At 49.9% G+C, this 15949-nt stretch overlaps 9 protein-coding genes and 1 long non-coding RNA gene across 11 annotated transcripts; 9 read left to right on the top strand and 1 right to left on the bottom strand.

Annotated features, from left to right (window-relative positions):
- Positions 1-75: 75 nt before the first annotated feature.
- Positions 76-638, top strand: LOC117592236. The gene is made up of 2 exons (XM_034285871.1): positions 76-197; positions 263-638. The coding sequence occupies exons 1-2, from the start codon at positions 138-140 to the stop codon at positions 584-586; spliced, it is 384 nt and encodes a 127-aa protein (XP_034141762.1). The 5' UTR covers positions 76-137; the 3' UTR covers positions 587-638.
- A 32-nt stretch (positions 639-670) lies between these two features.
- LOC117592233 lies at positions 671-1724 on the top strand. Of its 2 annotated transcripts, none has more exons than XM_034285867.1 (3): positions 671-758; positions 824-1278; positions 1335-1724. In XM_034285867.1, exons 2-3 carry the CDS (start codon positions 1183-1185, stop codon positions 1674-1676), a joined length of 438 nt encoding a protein of 145 aa, XP_034141758.1. In that variant the 5' UTR covers positions 671-758; positions 824-1182; the 3' UTR covers positions 1677-1724. Both variants share the same exon structure in this region, with proteins under 2 accessions (XP_034141758.1, XP_034141759.1).
- LOC117592235 lies at positions 1720-2258 on the top strand. Its single transcript, XM_034285870.1, has 2 exons — positions 1720-1797; positions 1868-2258. The coding sequence occupies exons 1-2, from the start codon at positions 1756-1758 to the stop codon at positions 2216-2218; spliced, it is 393 nt and encodes a 130-aa protein (XP_034141761.1). The 5' UTR covers positions 1720-1755; the 3' UTR covers positions 2219-2258.
- Positions 2259-2388: 130 nt separating this feature from the next.
- LOC117592237 (accessory gland protein Acp53Ea) lies at positions 2389-2984 on the top strand. Its single transcript, XM_034285872.1, has 2 exons — positions 2389-2515; positions 2584-2984. The coding sequence occupies exons 1-2, from the start codon at positions 2474-2476 to the stop codon at positions 2896-2898; spliced, it is 357 nt and encodes a 118-aa protein (XP_034141763.1). The 5' UTR covers positions 2389-2473; the 3' UTR covers positions 2899-2984.
- Positions 2985-3257: 273 nt separating this feature from the next.
- On the top strand, positions 3258-3859 carry LOC117592234. The gene is made up of 2 exons (XM_034285869.1): positions 3258-3403; positions 3453-3859. Exons 1-2 carry the CDS (start codon positions 3362-3364, stop codon positions 3807-3809), a joined length of 399 nt encoding a protein of 132 aa, XP_034141760.1. The 5' UTR covers positions 3258-3361; the 3' UTR covers positions 3810-3859.
- A 321-nt stretch (positions 3860-4180) lies between these two features.
- On the top strand, positions 4181-4775 carry LOC117590081 (accessory gland protein Acp53Ea). The gene is made up of 2 exons (XM_034282425.1): positions 4181-4309; positions 4375-4775. The coding sequence occupies exons 1-2, from the start codon at positions 4268-4270 to the stop codon at positions 4693-4695; spliced, it is 363 nt and encodes a 120-aa protein (XP_034138316.1). The 5' UTR covers positions 4181-4267; the 3' UTR covers positions 4696-4775.
- Positions 4776-6224: 1449 nt separating this feature from the next.
- On the top strand, positions 6225-7288 carry LOC117590067. Its single transcript, XM_034282401.1, has one exon. It carries the CDS (start codon positions 6352-6354, stop codon positions 7018-7020), a length of 669 nt encoding a protein of 222 aa, XP_034138292.1. The 5' UTR covers positions 6225-6351; the 3' UTR covers positions 7021-7288.
- Positions 7289-7359: 71 nt separating this feature from the next.
- Positions 7360-7987, top strand: LOC117590073. Its single transcript, XM_034282413.1, has one exon. It carries the CDS (start codon positions 7391-7393, stop codon positions 7796-7798), a length of 408 nt encoding a protein of 135 aa, XP_034138304.1. The 5' UTR covers positions 7360-7390; the 3' UTR covers positions 7799-7987.
- A 2258-nt stretch (positions 7988-10245) lies between these two features.
- LOC117592017 lies at positions 10246-10442 on the top strand. The gene is made up of 2 exons (XR_004574504.1): positions 10246-10298; positions 10389-10442. It is a non-coding gene; the product is annotated as an uncharacterized LOC117592017 (long non-coding RNA).
- An 842-nt stretch (positions 10443-11284) lies between these two features.
- Positions 11285-12533, bottom strand: LOC117578817 (neuroserpin-like). Its single transcript, XM_034264571.1, has 2 exons — positions 11489-12533; positions 11285-11429 (listed from the first exon to the last, which is right to left on the bottom strand). Exons 1-2 carry the CDS (start codon positions 12516-12518, stop codon positions 11314-11316), a joined length of 1146 nt encoding a protein of 381 aa, XP_034120462.1. The 5' UTR covers positions 12519-12533; the 3' UTR covers positions 11285-11313.
- Positions 12534-15949: the final 3416 nt, after the last annotated feature.

Raw genomic sequence — 15949 nt, 5'->3', positions numbered from 1 at the left:
GTAGGGTAGGGGGGGACTTCACTTCCGCCGCAAGCCGCAAAACATTGATTAAATATTCCATTTAGTTATTACAGCACACTGTCTGCTCAGTCCTCTACCTACATATATCCCTATAAATAGAGAGAAAGTGCCAGTGGATGTTCCTCAGTAGCACAATGAAGTCCATCCAGATCATATTCGTCGTCTGTTCACTGATGGTAAGTGAGAAAGCACTTGAAAACCAAACCAATCCAATTTAATCATACAAAATGTACTTTTACAGCTCCTGGCATCCGTTAACACCGCCAGTGCCGGTGAGGGGATGGACATTCAAAAGATAGGCAAATGCTTTAACCTGGGCGTCGAAATAGCGTCAGAGATGGGCAAGAAGATTGTGCCCGCCATCAAGTCGCTGGCAACCTGCGCCCAGTTCACGCCCTTGAAGACAAAGGGTCTGGACTCGCCGGCCTTGCTGATGCTGGCCTATCAGTTCCTTCAAAAGGTCGTTCGCAACCAGAACTGCGTGCTGAGCACCATTCAGGACACTAAAAATCTGCTTGCTCCGTTTGCCAAAACGATCAACGAATTAAAGTGCCTGAACAACTAGGGATTATCCCTAGACATAAGTCTCAAGTAAATGAAGAAGCGTATGAAATCGATTTGATTGTTGTCAGGCGACAGCTTTACGTATAAAGAAATCATAAGTTCTGCCTTCCTTCCTTCAGTGGCTTGGGGTTATGGCAAGCATGAAGTTGATTCGGCTGCTTGGCTGTCTGTTGGTGAGAGAATCGAAAGTACATTTATGGCTGCACATAATGAAAAAGTAATCCTTGGGTCGGCACAGCTTATGGTCCCCCTTCTGTATGGTGAGGAGTACAGCCTGGGCGTCATGAACGTCTGCTGGCGGATCTTTCTGGAAGCAATTTCCGCCATTGCAAGCACTGGCATGCCACTGCTGAGAGACCTCGTCAAGTGTACCAACCTCACGATCTTCGTCGATTTGGAGAGCATCGATGTACAAATGGCCATGGTGATGGGCTTCAGCCTGCTGCAACACGTGGCCATGGCCCCTGACTGCCTGTGGAACATGACCGATGCAGTGGGCGACATCCTGGAGCCCCATTTGAGCAATTATTCCCGCCATCAGTGCAGCTACATTGGTGTGCCGCAAAGCTGTCTGCCACGAGTGGGTTAGCGACTGTTATGGCAGCATATAAATTGGGTTTTCAAGCATGCCGCCAGACAGTTCTCGCCAGCATGCAGTGCCTGCGGTTTGCTGTAGTTCTGAGCTTTTTCTTGGTAATAAATGCTTCAACAGAGTGACGAAATTCTTTAATCCTGGAATCCTTTTGCAGCTACTGTCGCATGCCCAGACGTACAACCTCAAGCAGATTGGCGTTTGCATTCAGATCTTACTGCAGGCGACTTCAGATCTCAGCCGCGGGGCCACGCCCATAGCGAGGACAATGTTCGAGTGTGTGGGCTTCAAGACCTCGCAGAATGTAACCTCACTCGATGGCAGAACTTTCAAAGAGGTGGCCTCAAAGTTCGTGGTGGAACTCGTGCAGAGTCCCTCCTGTCTGCTCGATGTGGCCGAGGCGGTGAAGAAACTTTTGGGGCCGCATTTCGCGAGACTGAAAACCTATAGATGCATGTACCTGGGCGTGGCAAGCTCCTGCATGCCCAAAGACTTGTAGAGAACAAATAAAAGAGCAGCCAGCAGCTCTGTATATAAGCAGCTCAAACCATGACGATTGCTCACACACTTCCCCCAGCATGCACAGAGTGAAGGTTGCGCTGCTCCTCAGCTGTCTGCTTGTAAGTTCTGAGACTTGGCAGCCATCAGCTACAGCTACTAGCTACTAGCATTCCCATTCCCTACTTTTAGCTGCTGCACTTCACTGCGCCCACGGCAGGGCAGAAGATCAATCTGGTCAAGGTCGGGCATTGTGTGGAGATTGCCTTGGAGCTCACGGCGAGTGTTGCGGCCAAGATCATGCCGCTGATGAAGGAGCTGCTGAACTGCGTGGGCTATGCGCCCAAGATCAGCACTGCCAGGGTGAGCAGGGTGCAGCTGCTGGTGATCATCTATCAGTTTGTGCACAAGGCATTGATGGGCGAGCGGCTGACCTGCCTGCTGAATGCCTACATGACGCTGTCGAGCGTCCTGGGTCCGAACCTGGAGAAGATGAGCTCCTTGCAGTGCTCCTATTTGTTTGTCAAGCCTCCATTATGTTGACAAAAGCTCGCAATAAAAAGGGTTTCACTTGAAGAAGAAAGCTGATCTGTTTTCCCAAATGGAAATCCAAATCTAAATCGCCAGAAGCGTGACCTTGGAGGGCGTGAAATTAATTGTTAGCAGCAGGCAGCCAGCACTGCGAATGCGATTGTCCTGTGGCCTATAAATAGAGCACAATCTGCGGCTGGCTGCAACGTTTGGTCTGCAGCCGCTTAGCCGAGAGCATCAAGAGACAAGCCAAAGAGAGAGCCCAGCATGAATCTGATCAAAGCCGCCCTATTGCTGAGCGCGTTCGTTGTGAGTAGAGCAGCGAAAGGTCAGTCACAGCTGAGTCTCTAGTTACCTAACAATCCCCCATCTGTCAGGCGTTGTCTATGGCCCATCGTAGCAGTTCCGAGAGCTGGGACTCTTGGGTGGAATGCACCCATGTTGGCGCCCGGGCATATGCCAGATTGCTGCGCGATGCCATCCCCACGTTGCGTTCCCTATACGAGTGCATCGACTACGAGCCGATCCTCAATACCGAGTCCAGCTACCTTAGAACTCTGAAGAACCTCTACGAGTTGCTGCGGAAAACCGTTTACGAGAAGCAAAGCTGCCTGCTGGATCCCCTGAAGGGCACTGCCAACGCCCTAATGCCATTCGTGGACAAGATTGATGCCTTGAACTGCCTCGCCTAGTGGACAATTCAATTTTCAATGCGTTTTTCATTATTGAAATAAATTCCTAGAGCTGCGGCTCCTGCGCTCTACTTGAAGCAAAGAAATTCTTCCTCGAAGTTTTAGTTGGTTTAAGGATGGGACAAACATAGCAGTTGGGTATACTAGAAATGAATTACTTCTCGCTGAGCTCCTATACCATTTTTTCTCTCGAACCTTGACCTTGTAATCTCTGGGGGCGACAGACCGTCAAGGCCATAGGCAGAACCCATTAGGCTATTATATAAGCATTGAAAATACTTTCCACACCTCGAAGCTCTAATCTAATTGAACAGATTTATGCATTCCATGAATTAAAGTGCAAAGGGAAACGTTAGCAATGGCCCAAAGCTTGACGAATGCAGTTGTCTGAGGCTCTATAAATAGGACAGCTGATCGGGCAGACACTTCATTCGCATATCCATTTACCGACCAGAAACGAAGAATGAACGTGCTCAGGTCCATTATTCTGCTGGGCTTTTTGGCTGTGAGTATTTTCAGCGACATTTTTGAAGCATAGTTAACGTGATCCACAGATCTGTCTGGTGCCGAGGCAAGCCACAGCACAGGCCAAGCTCAACGATCAATGGAGCAAGCTGAGCAAGTGCGCCCAGGTGGGCGTCGAGACGGTGGCAAAGTTGATCACCAATATCATTCCAGCGGTCTACGAGATGCAGATATGCTCCTTCTACACGGCTCTACCCCCGAAGGATGGCAAGCGAAAAACGGGAATTTGGTACTTGAAGAACATTTATCGATTCATCAAGCGGCTCGTCTTGGAGAGGCCAAAGTGCCTGAGGCTGTTGGTCACCCAGGCAACGGATCTGATCAGACCATATTCCGAACAAATCGAGCAGCTGGAATGCCTGGAAGAGAAAGATTATATCTTCTAGAAGGGATATACGAATGTATATAATTGCAATAAATCGAGAGCATATTTCCATGCCAAAATAGCAATCAAATTTTTAAGTTTTTCCACAAGAAATTTGCACTCAACTTTAGCTAGAAGGAATATCTTAAAGGCGAATTCCGCTGCTTTCCATAATCTAAATTTGAGCTTACAAATTATCAACCGATAGGCTTCAAGATTACCCAATCAGAAATGGGTTTCCATTCGAGGTCAGACTTCATTCGCTTTGCTCGGACTCAATTCGCTATGGATTATGGATAAGCTGTCGGGAATGCGCTCCCAATAGCCTGAAATTCATCATTTGCGATGGCCGCGTGCATGGCCAATGGCATTATCCTGTGGCCTATATATAGGGCACGTTGCTGTTGCTGGCTCAAACTTTGGGTCTGGAGCCGTCAAGCCGTCAAGCCGCACACGCACGAAGACATTGAAAGCCCAAAAATGCATTTGATCAAGATCTCCTTGTTGCTGAGCCTAATGTCTGTGAGTATATGCCCCTACTCTGTCCAACCCAATCCGATTCGAGCCATCATTCAATCGTCACCCAGCTGTGCCACACGAGTCAGGTGCAGGGCTTTTCGGATAAATTGAGCAGGTCTCTGCAGTGCTTAGAGACGATCAACGAGGGCATTGCCTTGGTGATGGAGAACTCCATTCCCACGCTGAAGATCTTGGTTCTGTGCATCGACTACCGCCCCAGGATGGATCGTAGTGCCAGCTTCCTGAAGTACATTCGCATCGTGCATCAATTCGCCAAGAGGGCCATCTACCACAAGCCCGATTGCCTCCTCCAACTGTTTTCGGTCGCCGTCGAACTGCTGAGGCCCGTGGAACGAAAGTTGAACCAACTGCGCTGCTTTGACGATTAAAGTGTACAATAAATGATACATTTTGCAAATAAAAGTACCAGAGCATACAAGGAGTTTGCGAGGCAGAGCAAACCGTACATCATTGTGGCAAATGTTTCATTTTTCAATTAGAAACTTGCACTAACCATCCAGTTGGTCGGTGTATTTTACATGATTTATGTTTCAAAATAACTTTTAAAATACAATAAGACATCGGAGATTGCAGCAACTCCAACTAGCTTGTCACACGCCTTTTGATATACTCCAATAAGCCTGGGGGTATGCCCCAGGCGAGTGGCATCACCAGCAGCAGGGTGCCGCAGAGCACTGTAAACGTAAAGGTTCGACTTTTCGCTTTCTAAATAACTTTAAATACTCACGAAACAGTCGGGGAAGCTTCATGTTGATTCACTTTGACATCACTGCACATACCCGTCCGCTTATATAGCAAAATGGAAGACAATTCGTGAGTGTTGAATGTCCGATAAAGACAGAGTTAGGGTGGGAGCGTGACCCACATGAAGATAGCATCAAATGAAGTTTGCCTGAGGCACTACTTGTATCTAATCCCAATTGTTGTCTGGCACCTGCTAAGTAATTGCCTCAATTCCATGGTCGCTTCGCTTCGCTCACTCCGCTCAAAATCCTTTCTATTGTTGCTTGGAAATTCCATTCCAAGTAAACAAAAGCTTGCCACGCTCGGCGATGCAAATCCCCGGGTGCAGACATCACAGAGCCGTTGCATAAGCCCCAGCATGAGCCACTCTCCAGGCCAGGAATTTGTGTTGGTTCAAGCACTCTTTGAGTGGACAAATTTACTCTGCAGCGGCTGCAGTTTCCAGAGCCAAAGACTCGTTGTAATTAGGCGAGTTGTCACTGTTTGCCATTTGCCAGTTGCCAGTTGCCATTTCGACGCTGCTCTCCCTCGTAGCTGGCCACAAGAGTATTTTATGGACTTTTGTCGCTGGTCTTCCTTCTTCTTTTGTTGCATTTTGGTCTGACCAAATGAATAATTCAATAGTCGCCAGGCAGAAGCTGTCCCCAGTCCCCCAGCGGCGGGCTGCAATTGAGGTCAGTGAAATCAAATCGCGTGGAAGCTTGGACAGGTTGTTAGCACTTGCCGTAGCGTTGCAGAAGAGCTGCAGCTGGAAGTGCACTTGGTCTTGGTTGGCTTTCGTTTCCCTTGGCTCTCGCAGCGGCTCCACTTTCAATGGCCAAATGCGGCCATGGGTTCCTCTTCCTCTTCGGCCTGCTTTGGGGGTCGGCCGCTGTTTCCGTCAGCCAAAATCACAGCCACTAAAAATAGACAACAATTAAATGCAAATCAATTGAATTGATTTCCCCCTCAAGGCACATGAAAGCGAACGAACCGATCGGCGAGCTCACCGACACTCATCAGAGATTTCCTTCCGTACATGGTGCCCACTGCACTTGGCAAACCGATTGAACAACAATGACATTGGCCTTCGAGGGATCGCGTTAGAGGCTGCCAAATCTGCCAAATCTGCCAATTAGCGGCTATAAAAGCAACCCATGCACACCCCCAACGGCAGACAACTTTGACGCTGGGCGAGACAGTGCCACACGTACGTTCACTTGCGACTTGCAGCAGCTTCAGTTGTAGTTTCCATTTGCCAGGGACACAAGAGGATCGATCACCTACTGTTGAGATCAGAAATGTTCGACTCAAAGATTAAGGTGCCCAAGTACGACTCGGAGGCGTTCGACAATGTCGAGTACGAGCTCCAGATGACGTACACCTTGGAGACGGATCGCCGCATCATGAGCTTCTACGATGCCATGTGGGGCATGGAGGTGTCGGGCGGCTTCGACCAGTTCGAGCCGCTCACCATCATCAGTGTGTCGTCCACGGGGCTGGCCAAGCGCGGCGGCATGCGCGTCGGCGATGAGATCACGCAGATCAACGATGTCCCAGCGCTGGATTTGACCTTTAACGAGGCCCTCGACCTCTTCCGCAAGTCCTCGCGCTACGTTCGTGTCTATGTGCGTGGCGATGACGATGCTCCTGGCGAGGAGGACTGGACCTGCGACTGCTGGTTCAAGCCCAGGAAGCCATGGAGGCGCGACTTCACGCCCATCGTGTGGACCTTCCCCTGGAACGATCGCCGCAAGCCGGTCTACAAGGAGTCCAACTGCTTCATGGTGCCCAGCAAAATGGAGGAGAAGATTCGCCTGCGCCGTGCGGCCACCTCTGCCGTTCACAAGAAGGAGGACGCTCCACCGCACACACGCTCGCTGACGCCAACGCCCAGGCCCAAGAACCAGCCCGGTCCGAATCTGCTCGAGAGCGTCCTGCGACCACGTGGCCCGCCGCCAAGGGACTAGATGTGCGGCGACCTGAAATAAGTTGGCTTAATTATGCAATTTTAATGTGCAGGCAGCGCTGAATCCGCTGCAGTGCCTTCTGGATCCACAGGATCCTTCACTCACACGTTGTCTACCTCTGCCTCCTGGCGAGCGCAGCTGGAGTGCCGCGCCAGGGCTTGTGGGCTTGAGGATTTCCAAGAGTGTTCGCAAAGGAACATTGTCGAAATCCTGCCTAGAATCAAGCTGTTACTTAAGTGCATAGCAAATAAATTCGATTCGATACGTACGCTTTCCAATTGCATTTCCGATTGGCCATCGGCCGAGAGTCACGCTCTGGGGAATGCGACTTTCGATGCGGCAGTTTTTGTCGCTATTTGCCACTGCCGCAATGAGGTCTTGCATCCTTGCGGCTCTTTGCTCGCTGCTGCTCCAGCTGGCGAGCGCCCACATGGCGGTTCCCTGCCAGGGCACCACCTACTACGACTGCTACCATTACTGCCGAGGCAGCTGCCACGGGCGGGAGTGCTTCCATCGCTGCAACAGCGGCTGTGGCTGCCAGGAGGCTTTCATCGTGAGGAACAACGGCGCTTGCCGGAAGCTGGAGGTGTGTCAAGTCGGCGACGACGATGAGGACTCCCACAACGGTTCCTTACCACAGGCGAAGGTTGGAGGTGGAAGTCCGCAATTCCCACCGGCTGGTCCTGATCTGGGCCGCAAGCTGGCCCCGGGCTCCGAAGACTCCAAAGACGCAAAAGACGCAGATACTGGGGAAGAATCAACGGATGACAAAGATTGATGATGCAGCCCCACTTAGCGATAAATATTTACCTCATAGAGCACATTTTTTCTCCACAAATTGTGTTTATTCGTTGTTGTTGCTCTGCTCTGCGATAATTGTCAACACTGAAAGCAGCACAACGATACTCACGCATGTGTGTAGGAAGGATTCAAAATATACAAATTATTATTTAGACTTGAGCGTTTATTTATCTTGTTTTTCCAACTGGTCGCATCGCCTGAACCTCAAATTTGGTGGGAAACAACATTTTTGGTTTGTTATCGGCGGTCAAAGGATACGTACATTATGCAACACTGCTCCCGATCACACGGACGCGTTAGGGGTAGATCAAAATCCGCACTTTTATGCGCCACATGCCGCGCTGTGATTTATTGTTGTTGGAAATTGTTTTAAAAAGTGTTCTCGTTGTGATACTAAGACCAGTGTGCTGCTCCTTGATTAATGTGATTTGGATTAATGTGTGTCTGATTACATAAAAAGATATGCAACGTAGCAGTGGAGTGGCCGCCGTAGCTTGGATTGCCGGCATGCGTGCAAATTGTTTTCTGGTAAGAGGTAAGAGGCTTATAAACAATATATGCGATCTGTCTATTGGCCACAGGGCAGTTCTAGAACAACAATTGGCTTGATTGAATGTGGATTTTGCGTTGTTCTTGCCGTGTTGCCCCTGCCCTAACGCACGTTAGACCCAATCAATTGCTAATTGAAGCTGTAAGCAAAAGTACAGCCAAATATTGGGTCTGGGCAAATGCAAATTGAGCAAATCTCTACTCGCGGCGCTCCTGCGGTTGTGGGCGGGGTGGAACTTTCCAGAGAGAAGATTCAATTTTCATAATTCCGCCAGCAAGTTGTTGGTAGGTTGGCTTTTCTATGCGGCAGAATGTAAGGCTGCAACCGCCGCACACACTCAACTCAACTCGAGAAACAGCATTGTGGCCAACACTCAAGAAAATTGCCAACTTACTTGTTACTTTATGTTTTGCTGGACGATTTCATAATTTTCAAGTCGCGTTTAACCTCAAAGTGCGCGTTGAGATTTGAGTGCGCGTGTGGGAGTGTGTGTTTGTGTGTGTGTGTGTTTTACTGTATTTTGCATGCATCCCTCTCTGGCATGCATGAGTTGCTCCATCCCGCTTTAACCTACTTGGCTTGCTGTTCTCGCAGTGTAATCGCTGTGCTTGAGCGAAGGGCCTTCTATTGTGGGAATCCAGGCACTTTATTCGGGCTCCTGCTGCATTTAATAGAATCAAAAGGCGGTGGTTGTCGATGCCGAAACCTCGACATTATGGAGTCCCTGCCCCCACCCGTGTTGAATGCCGCTTGGCATGGCAGATGGAGGCCAGGCCCAATTATTGTGGAGAAAATGCAAACGCAAAGCAAACGCAATCGGAATCGCAATTAATATTCATTTAAAACGAATACCCAAGAGCAAAAGAAACGCAAAATTCCCTAGATGAATTTTTAATTTCCGTGCCAGGAAAGAATGCTGTGGGAGGCCGCCTTTATGCCGTGGCCCCCCTAGTGCCCCTAATGATGATGAAGATGGATGCGAATTCCCGTTCTGAGTTTCGGTTTGTGTTGAGCTATGAGTGGTACTTGATTTTCTCCGTTTCGTCTGACTTTCTGAGTCCCCAAACGGGGAATGGACCATAGAAACTATTGCCTTGATTGGTCATGCCCATGATTTGCACTGCAAGTAAAAGTTTCCATTTTGCATTGCCCACAAACAAACAAAAACTCATTTCATCCTAATCATAATAATAACTTTGGCTTGGGGGCACTTAAAACATTTCCACTTGTAATCTATGCAGCAGAAGAGCTGCACAGAAGCGAAATCGAAATGGAAATGGAAATGGCAAAAACAGGTATCGGCGGGCATCACCAATCGGGCGGGCATCGGGTAAAAGTCAATGACGATGGCACAGACTGTCGTGGGAATCTGGCCGGACGCAGTGTTTGTCAAAGTGAATGCCAGCGAAAATTAGCAAAAAATCATTGAAAATCAAATGAAAAACATGACAAGCCACAAAGAAACTTTTCTGCTGAGAGCGTGCCCCCTCCGACCCGACCCGAACCGAACCGAACCGAGCAGACCCGCCGATTCACAGATTGAATGCCGTACATCAAGGTTCAAAAGTGTCAAACGTTGTACAGCAGTGCCATCCTCCCATTCCGGATCCTCCGCCAGCTCCATCTTCTGCTCTTTTTGGAGTCGAGAATGGGAACACACTCACAAACTGGTCGCAGGCTGGCTGGCTGCCTGGCTGGCTGACTGTCGGGGGGCTTAAGCCAATTTATAGTTTGTGTAGTGCCAGACGACATCGATGCCATTGGCTTGGACGCTTTAAAAGTTTGCCTCTGCCTCTGCTGCTGCTGCTGCTGCTTCTGCTGGTCTCCTACTCAGCTCAGGGTCGTGAGGTGAGGCGAGGCGAGGCGAGGCGAGGTGGCTCTGGTAGCCTGCTCGGGGACTATCAGCGTGGACAAACATCGCCTGTTCGTATATGGGAATGGAGAAACTTAAGCTGTGTCAAATGTGGGTCAATCCCAAGCTAACCAAATAAATGGTTTCCCCACAGCCGCACAGCAGAGGCAGTCGTGCCCAGAGGAGGACACAGGAGATTGAAATGGGATAAGGCGATGGCAAAAAGCATCCGGAACAATTTATATAGATAAAGGAATTCTCAAACAATAACAGTTTGAGTGTGGAATTGAATTGAATTTTCTAAACAAAAAAAGGTACAAAGTCCTCCATCGATAAATATAGATTGAAAAATTGGGTTCCGAAGCGTGGAGGAGGATCGATAAGCAGCGTTTAAAGTGAACTTTTGGCCATTTAAAACTTGTTTTTAATCTAGCCTAACTATGGATTAGACGCTCTCGATAGACACAATAGTTTCCAGTGACAGTAAAAAGCGGCAAACAATTGCCTGGCCTCCACTCTGCTCTGCTCTGCCACTGGTGGTGCCACAAATAAATTGTATGGCCTCTCCAGGCCCTGACAGTTGCCTCCCGCAACTCCTTCCTCTGGCAACAGCCTGGTTTTGTGTGTACTTTTGTTGCCTGCATGAATATTTCATGAATGCCACTTCTCTCTCGCAAATAAAGTTGTTTTGCAGTCACCATTTGTGTGTGGCTGTTGGCCCTGTTGCTGTTGTTGCTGTTGTTGCCGCTTCCCGTGTCAATCAATTCATGCAGACGAGAGGCCCCTTGACTTTGGGACAAACTTTTCATGCTCTGGTCAACAGGAACTTGTGATAACATTGCGCATACGCCGCATAAGCCGCTGCCTAACCAGGCCATCAACCCGAGGAACTCGTGCAAGCAACAAGCCCCAGCAGCAGCGTCTCACTCGGGTCATTAGCAGAGCAAGAGGCAGCTTCATTACACATTCCTAATGTGGGTCCACAGGCAGGACCCTGCAACAGGAGTCGCAAATTAAGAGTTACCCCACACAGCCCTGGTGCAAAGTTAATGGACTTGTGGCACATTTAGACATGTCTTTCGTTTAATGCTCACGGATCCCAGAACTCGCCCGTGAAGTAGACCTGCCGCTGGTCGAGCAGGGCAAAGAAAAAGGGTCGATCCGCAAAGAATTTCACACCATTAGCCTGGGCGGAGCCCACTCCATCTGCAATTGGAATATCATCACTGATTACTGATCAAATCTTTTCAGTTTAAGGAACCCGCCTTCTCCTGCCCGATGGCTCCGCTTCACCACGTTGATGCCGCTCTCATCCAGGTCGATGGCTGCGGTGTGCAACATGCTGGACAGTCGCAGTTTCGTCTCATTCGAGAGCCTGCCGAAGCTCGCCGCTTCGCTGTGCAGATCGGACAGCCCCAAGCCGTTGAGTATGTCGGGCACGAGCTCCACGGCGTAGGAGAATTGCATTTTTGGCAGCTGCAAGTCCACCAGCTGCCGCTTTCCGAGGGTCAGCAGACCCGTGAGGTTGTCGTGTCGTGGAACGATGTATCTGATGGGCTTACCGTCCCGGAACTCGATGGAGCTCAAGAGGATCATGAACTGGACGTTTGTGTTGCCAGCCAGCGGCACGAGGAGCATCTCCGCGTCGGCCAGCTTGGCGTAGGAGTAGTGGGATCCCGCCTGGTACATGGTGGGAATGGCCACAATGCGTCCGCCTTGACTGTGAAAGCGACGGAATTGGGTGTTCTCCCGGGCAAAGGGTCGTTCCCAGTAGCCCTCAAAGGCGCCGGCGCTGAGGGATATCATCTGGGTGTCCCTGCTCAGGTGGCGCCTCTTCACAAGGCTCTCCACCAGCGGACTCGTGAAGACCTCCAGTCGTTGATTGATGTCAAACAGACTCGTGCCCGGAGACTCGAAATCCATGATCTCCAAGTCGCTCACTCGCCTCAGCGCACTGCGTGCCGCGTCGGGAATCTCCATGGGCTGCACCAGAAGGCTTCTGAATCCCGCAACCTTGGGCCATGCTCCGGATATGCCTGCCTCCGGGGGACCCTTCCACTTGCCGTTCATCTGCTCGCGGGTGCGTCCATCCGACAGGAGAAACAGCGCCTGAAAGGCCAACATCAGTGGTGGATGGCAGATCAGGCTGCCAGGCGGCTCCCGCTGTCGCCCCGCAATGTGTCTGTGCAGCAGCCACTCGCTCAGCACTTGCGCCTGTGTGTGCGCCAAAAGTAAAACCACAAGCAGCAGCTTAACCGAAACATTATCCATGCAGCCAAGAGAGGGATGTCTCATGGTCGAAAGTTTACTCTTAGCTGATCTCAAGGGGAACTTTGTAGAGCCAACCGGGCCGTGGCAATGGGGAGTAGCAGTGTGGGGCTACACCTTGATTGGCTTTGTGTATTATGCAAGGCATAACGAATCGTTTACAGACACTAACAGAAACCTGCAGCTCTGAATTGATGGCTTTATTTTGAACGATTTTCAGGCTGTTCTCCCTCTTTTCGGGTCCCCACCGACCAAGGGCCAGGCAGAGCTTCTCCAAGGACACTTCAAGGTAAGTTTCATTGTTCTGCTTGTACTCTGGAAACACTCTGAAGTGGCCCTAAAATCTCCGTCTTAGTGCACTTCATTAATGCACCGTAAAGTGTGTGGGGAGTTGGGTGGGTTGACCTCTGGCAGCTGCATTAATTAACGTTGCCCTGAACTTTTGCCAGCTTTGTAAACCTTTGTCATAGTTCCCTCATTTTATGGCTTGGGTCTGCCCGCTCTTGCCCGAAAAACGAACATGGCAAAAATGAGAAGGAATCGACTGTTGGATATCCATTAGTGAAGCTGGGGGCTATGTTCCTACACAACATAATTTGACACTGCGCAGAACTTCCTTGAAATTTGCTTACCCAAATGAAGTCACAGGAGTCCCCGAGGCTTCCTGGCAGGAAGCCATTTTGTGTAAAGTGCTTCGGTGCATGCCACTCCGTTTTTTTGGGGCTCTGCTGCCACGCTCCTGCTGCTCCTTTGGCCACGCTTCAACAGCTCCCCGAGGACAGTCGGTCATTTTGGACTTGCAACTTTTGGCGAACAGAAGAAGCGCCTCGCGATTGTTTTTCTTCCGCTGGACCTAGAAGAAGCCTTTAATTGTTTTTTAACTAGAGTCCGTCCAGTGTCTGTGTGTCGTTTCGGTTTAAGCGCACAATTAAACGAGTCTTCTGATGTGGCATGGCCACAGACTGCAGCAGCCTGGATTTGCAGCGAAAGCCAAATGCAATTGGAGCAATTGCTGCTGCGTTTCATTTGCTCTGCTTTCCCGCTCTCGTGGACTCCCCTGCTTCTTTGTGGGGGTTTGTTTGTGTGTTTGCCGCCGAAATTGAATTTCTCGCTGAGCGGAAAACAATAAACAAGCCAAGTGAGCGCCAGAAGGCGACGAAGCGCAGCGGAGTGCGCACAGCTGAAAGATGAATGGATGGAAACAGTGGGGCAGAAGGAGCTGCGAGTGCGCTTCCTTCGGAGGAAGGACGAAAAGAAAGGTGAAGGAAGTTTTCAAGTTATTTTTCTACTTTTAATGCTAATCCCTGCAGAGTATCGAACCGTTCGCATATCCTCTCTTGTCTCTCGAGTGTTTTCGCTTCTCCTCTCTTGGCAGGAAGGAAACACTTTCATTATCACTTTGGCACTGTAAATTGATGGTCTGGGAGCAGCGAAAATAGAACCATAGCCGTAGAGGTTATCGTACAGAAAGTCTTTGCCAGCTTTCCAGGCAGATGTGCAACAGCAACAGCAAGTACGTGCCACACATGGCCACAACGGGCATTGGACTTTGCCTAATTAATCCATCAGTGGTGAACCTTCGATCACGTGTACTCCCAGCAGAACTCCTCCTGTTGCTCGGTTGTAACTTTCAGACGCTCAACATCCCCAGCCAATTTGTTCCATCTGGGCGGAGGATATGATACGATATATTGTCCTCTTTTTTCTCTGTTTTTGCTGCACTCAAGTGGAAGCAGTAGAAGCCTGAATATCCTTTCAGCTCTTACTCCCCGCTCCTCCATTAGTTCTGCTCTCCTTAATCATTTGCCCACCCGTTCGGGGCGCCATTCATTCTCACTCGTCGGCTGTAACAATTTGCGGAAATTAGCCAAGGTGTTTTATGGTCATCACCGGAGCAGCATCCCTCCCTGGCCACTGCTGTCCATCCTGCTGATTGCCGTTGTCTGGCAGCGTGAAAATGTTTGTCTGTTTCTTCAGTTTTGGTTTTTGTCCCATCCTCCGCTGTCCTCTACTGCCTTTAATTGGGGTCTAAGCTGCCATTAAGCTGCTCAGCCTTTTGCTATGTGCTCTAATTCTATTTTTGCAGTTTAATGAAGTCCTTGTGAGGGCCGCAGGACCCTCGCTAGTCGCTAGTCGCTCGTCGCCTGTCGCCTGTCGTCTAGGCAAATTGGTTGGCATTATTCATTCAGTGTCCTTTTAAAGCCCAGTGCCAGTGGCTGTCTCTGTGTCTGTCTGGCTTAAATGCCAATATATCACTGGCCAACAAAGCCACCTGCCTTCCTGTGTGTGTGTGTGTGTCTGCACATGTCTGCACAGGATACTAATTATGATTGCGGTGGCATGGCAAGGACATTGCAGCACAACTATGCCAGCCTCTTCCTTCCACCAGCAGCAGAATGTGCGTGTGCGTGTGCCCTGTGGGGGGGTGGGCTTTGAGTGCCGACAAACAACTCAATTGAAAGCCAGCCAGCCTGAGGTGCAAGAAGATCCTGCCTCGCGGTGTAAGCAGCTTTTGACCTTCAATGGGATTTGCCCCGAAGGGTGCTCTGGGGTCGAGTGGCTCAAAGCTTGAGGGAATCTGAAACTGAATCCCCCGCAGCTTAACCACATTTTCACTGATGGATTCTTCAGCCTGTGTCTATGAAATTCTTCAACTTAACTCTTTAAATTGAAGTTACTTTGGAAATAAGCAGCCCTATTTTGCACGTAAAACAAACCAACTTAACCTTACCCCAATCGAATCATATTTTCGGCTTAAACATTCCCCAACTTGACTTGAACTCTTCTCTGCCATTCCTTGCTGCTGCTCCCTGGATGGTATTTCAATTTCGTTTGGTTACAAATCGCACCAGCAGCGCCGCGCCGCTCCTGCCTGGTGGGATTCAATAAAGGAGCACAGCGAGTCGGAGTAGGAGAATATCATAAATTTTCGTCTTTCTCAGCTGCACCTTCGTGGCGAATGTACAGTGCAGTACATCTCCTGCCCGTCATCCCCGATTACCGCAAAACACCTGTACAGCCACGCCTACTGCTCCGTTTCGTTTCGTCGTTTCTTTGGGCCATTTGTCAGAGCCGTGTGGCAGGAAAATGGTGCGGGTTTTGGGCATAGAAATTGCTGCCAAGTCATGTCATTGCCGCCGCCTCTACATCCATCCATCCAGCCAGCCAGCCAGTCAGCCATCCGCCGCACGGATATGTAGATCCCGGACTCGTATGCGAAAATACTTCCGTGACTTTTGGGGCAGATACGTGACACTCCCCAGTGCCTGCCTCCCGACCCGCGACTTATTTACTGTTTTTCAAATTGCACTTTGCAACTTTTTGGCTCTCTGGCTCTGGCTCTGGCTCTGGCTCTGGCTGGTTGGCAGCATTTTTTACGATCCCTGCTGCTGGCTCCTACCTCCATCCTTGCATATCATGTGTTTATGGCACCTTAATTGTGTGATTGTGTGTGTGCC

The sequence above is a fragment of the Drosophila guanche genome, unplaced genomic scaffold (genome assembly GCF_900245975.1).
Source record: "Drosophila guanche unplaced genomic scaffold, DGUA_6, whole genome shotgun sequence".
Classification (NCBI taxonomy): domain Eukaryota; kingdom Metazoa; phylum Arthropoda; class Insecta; order Diptera; family Drosophilidae; genus Drosophila; species Drosophila guanche.
Note: the sequence above shows the minus strand (reverse complement) of the source record. Positions and strands in the feature narration are given on the sequence as shown.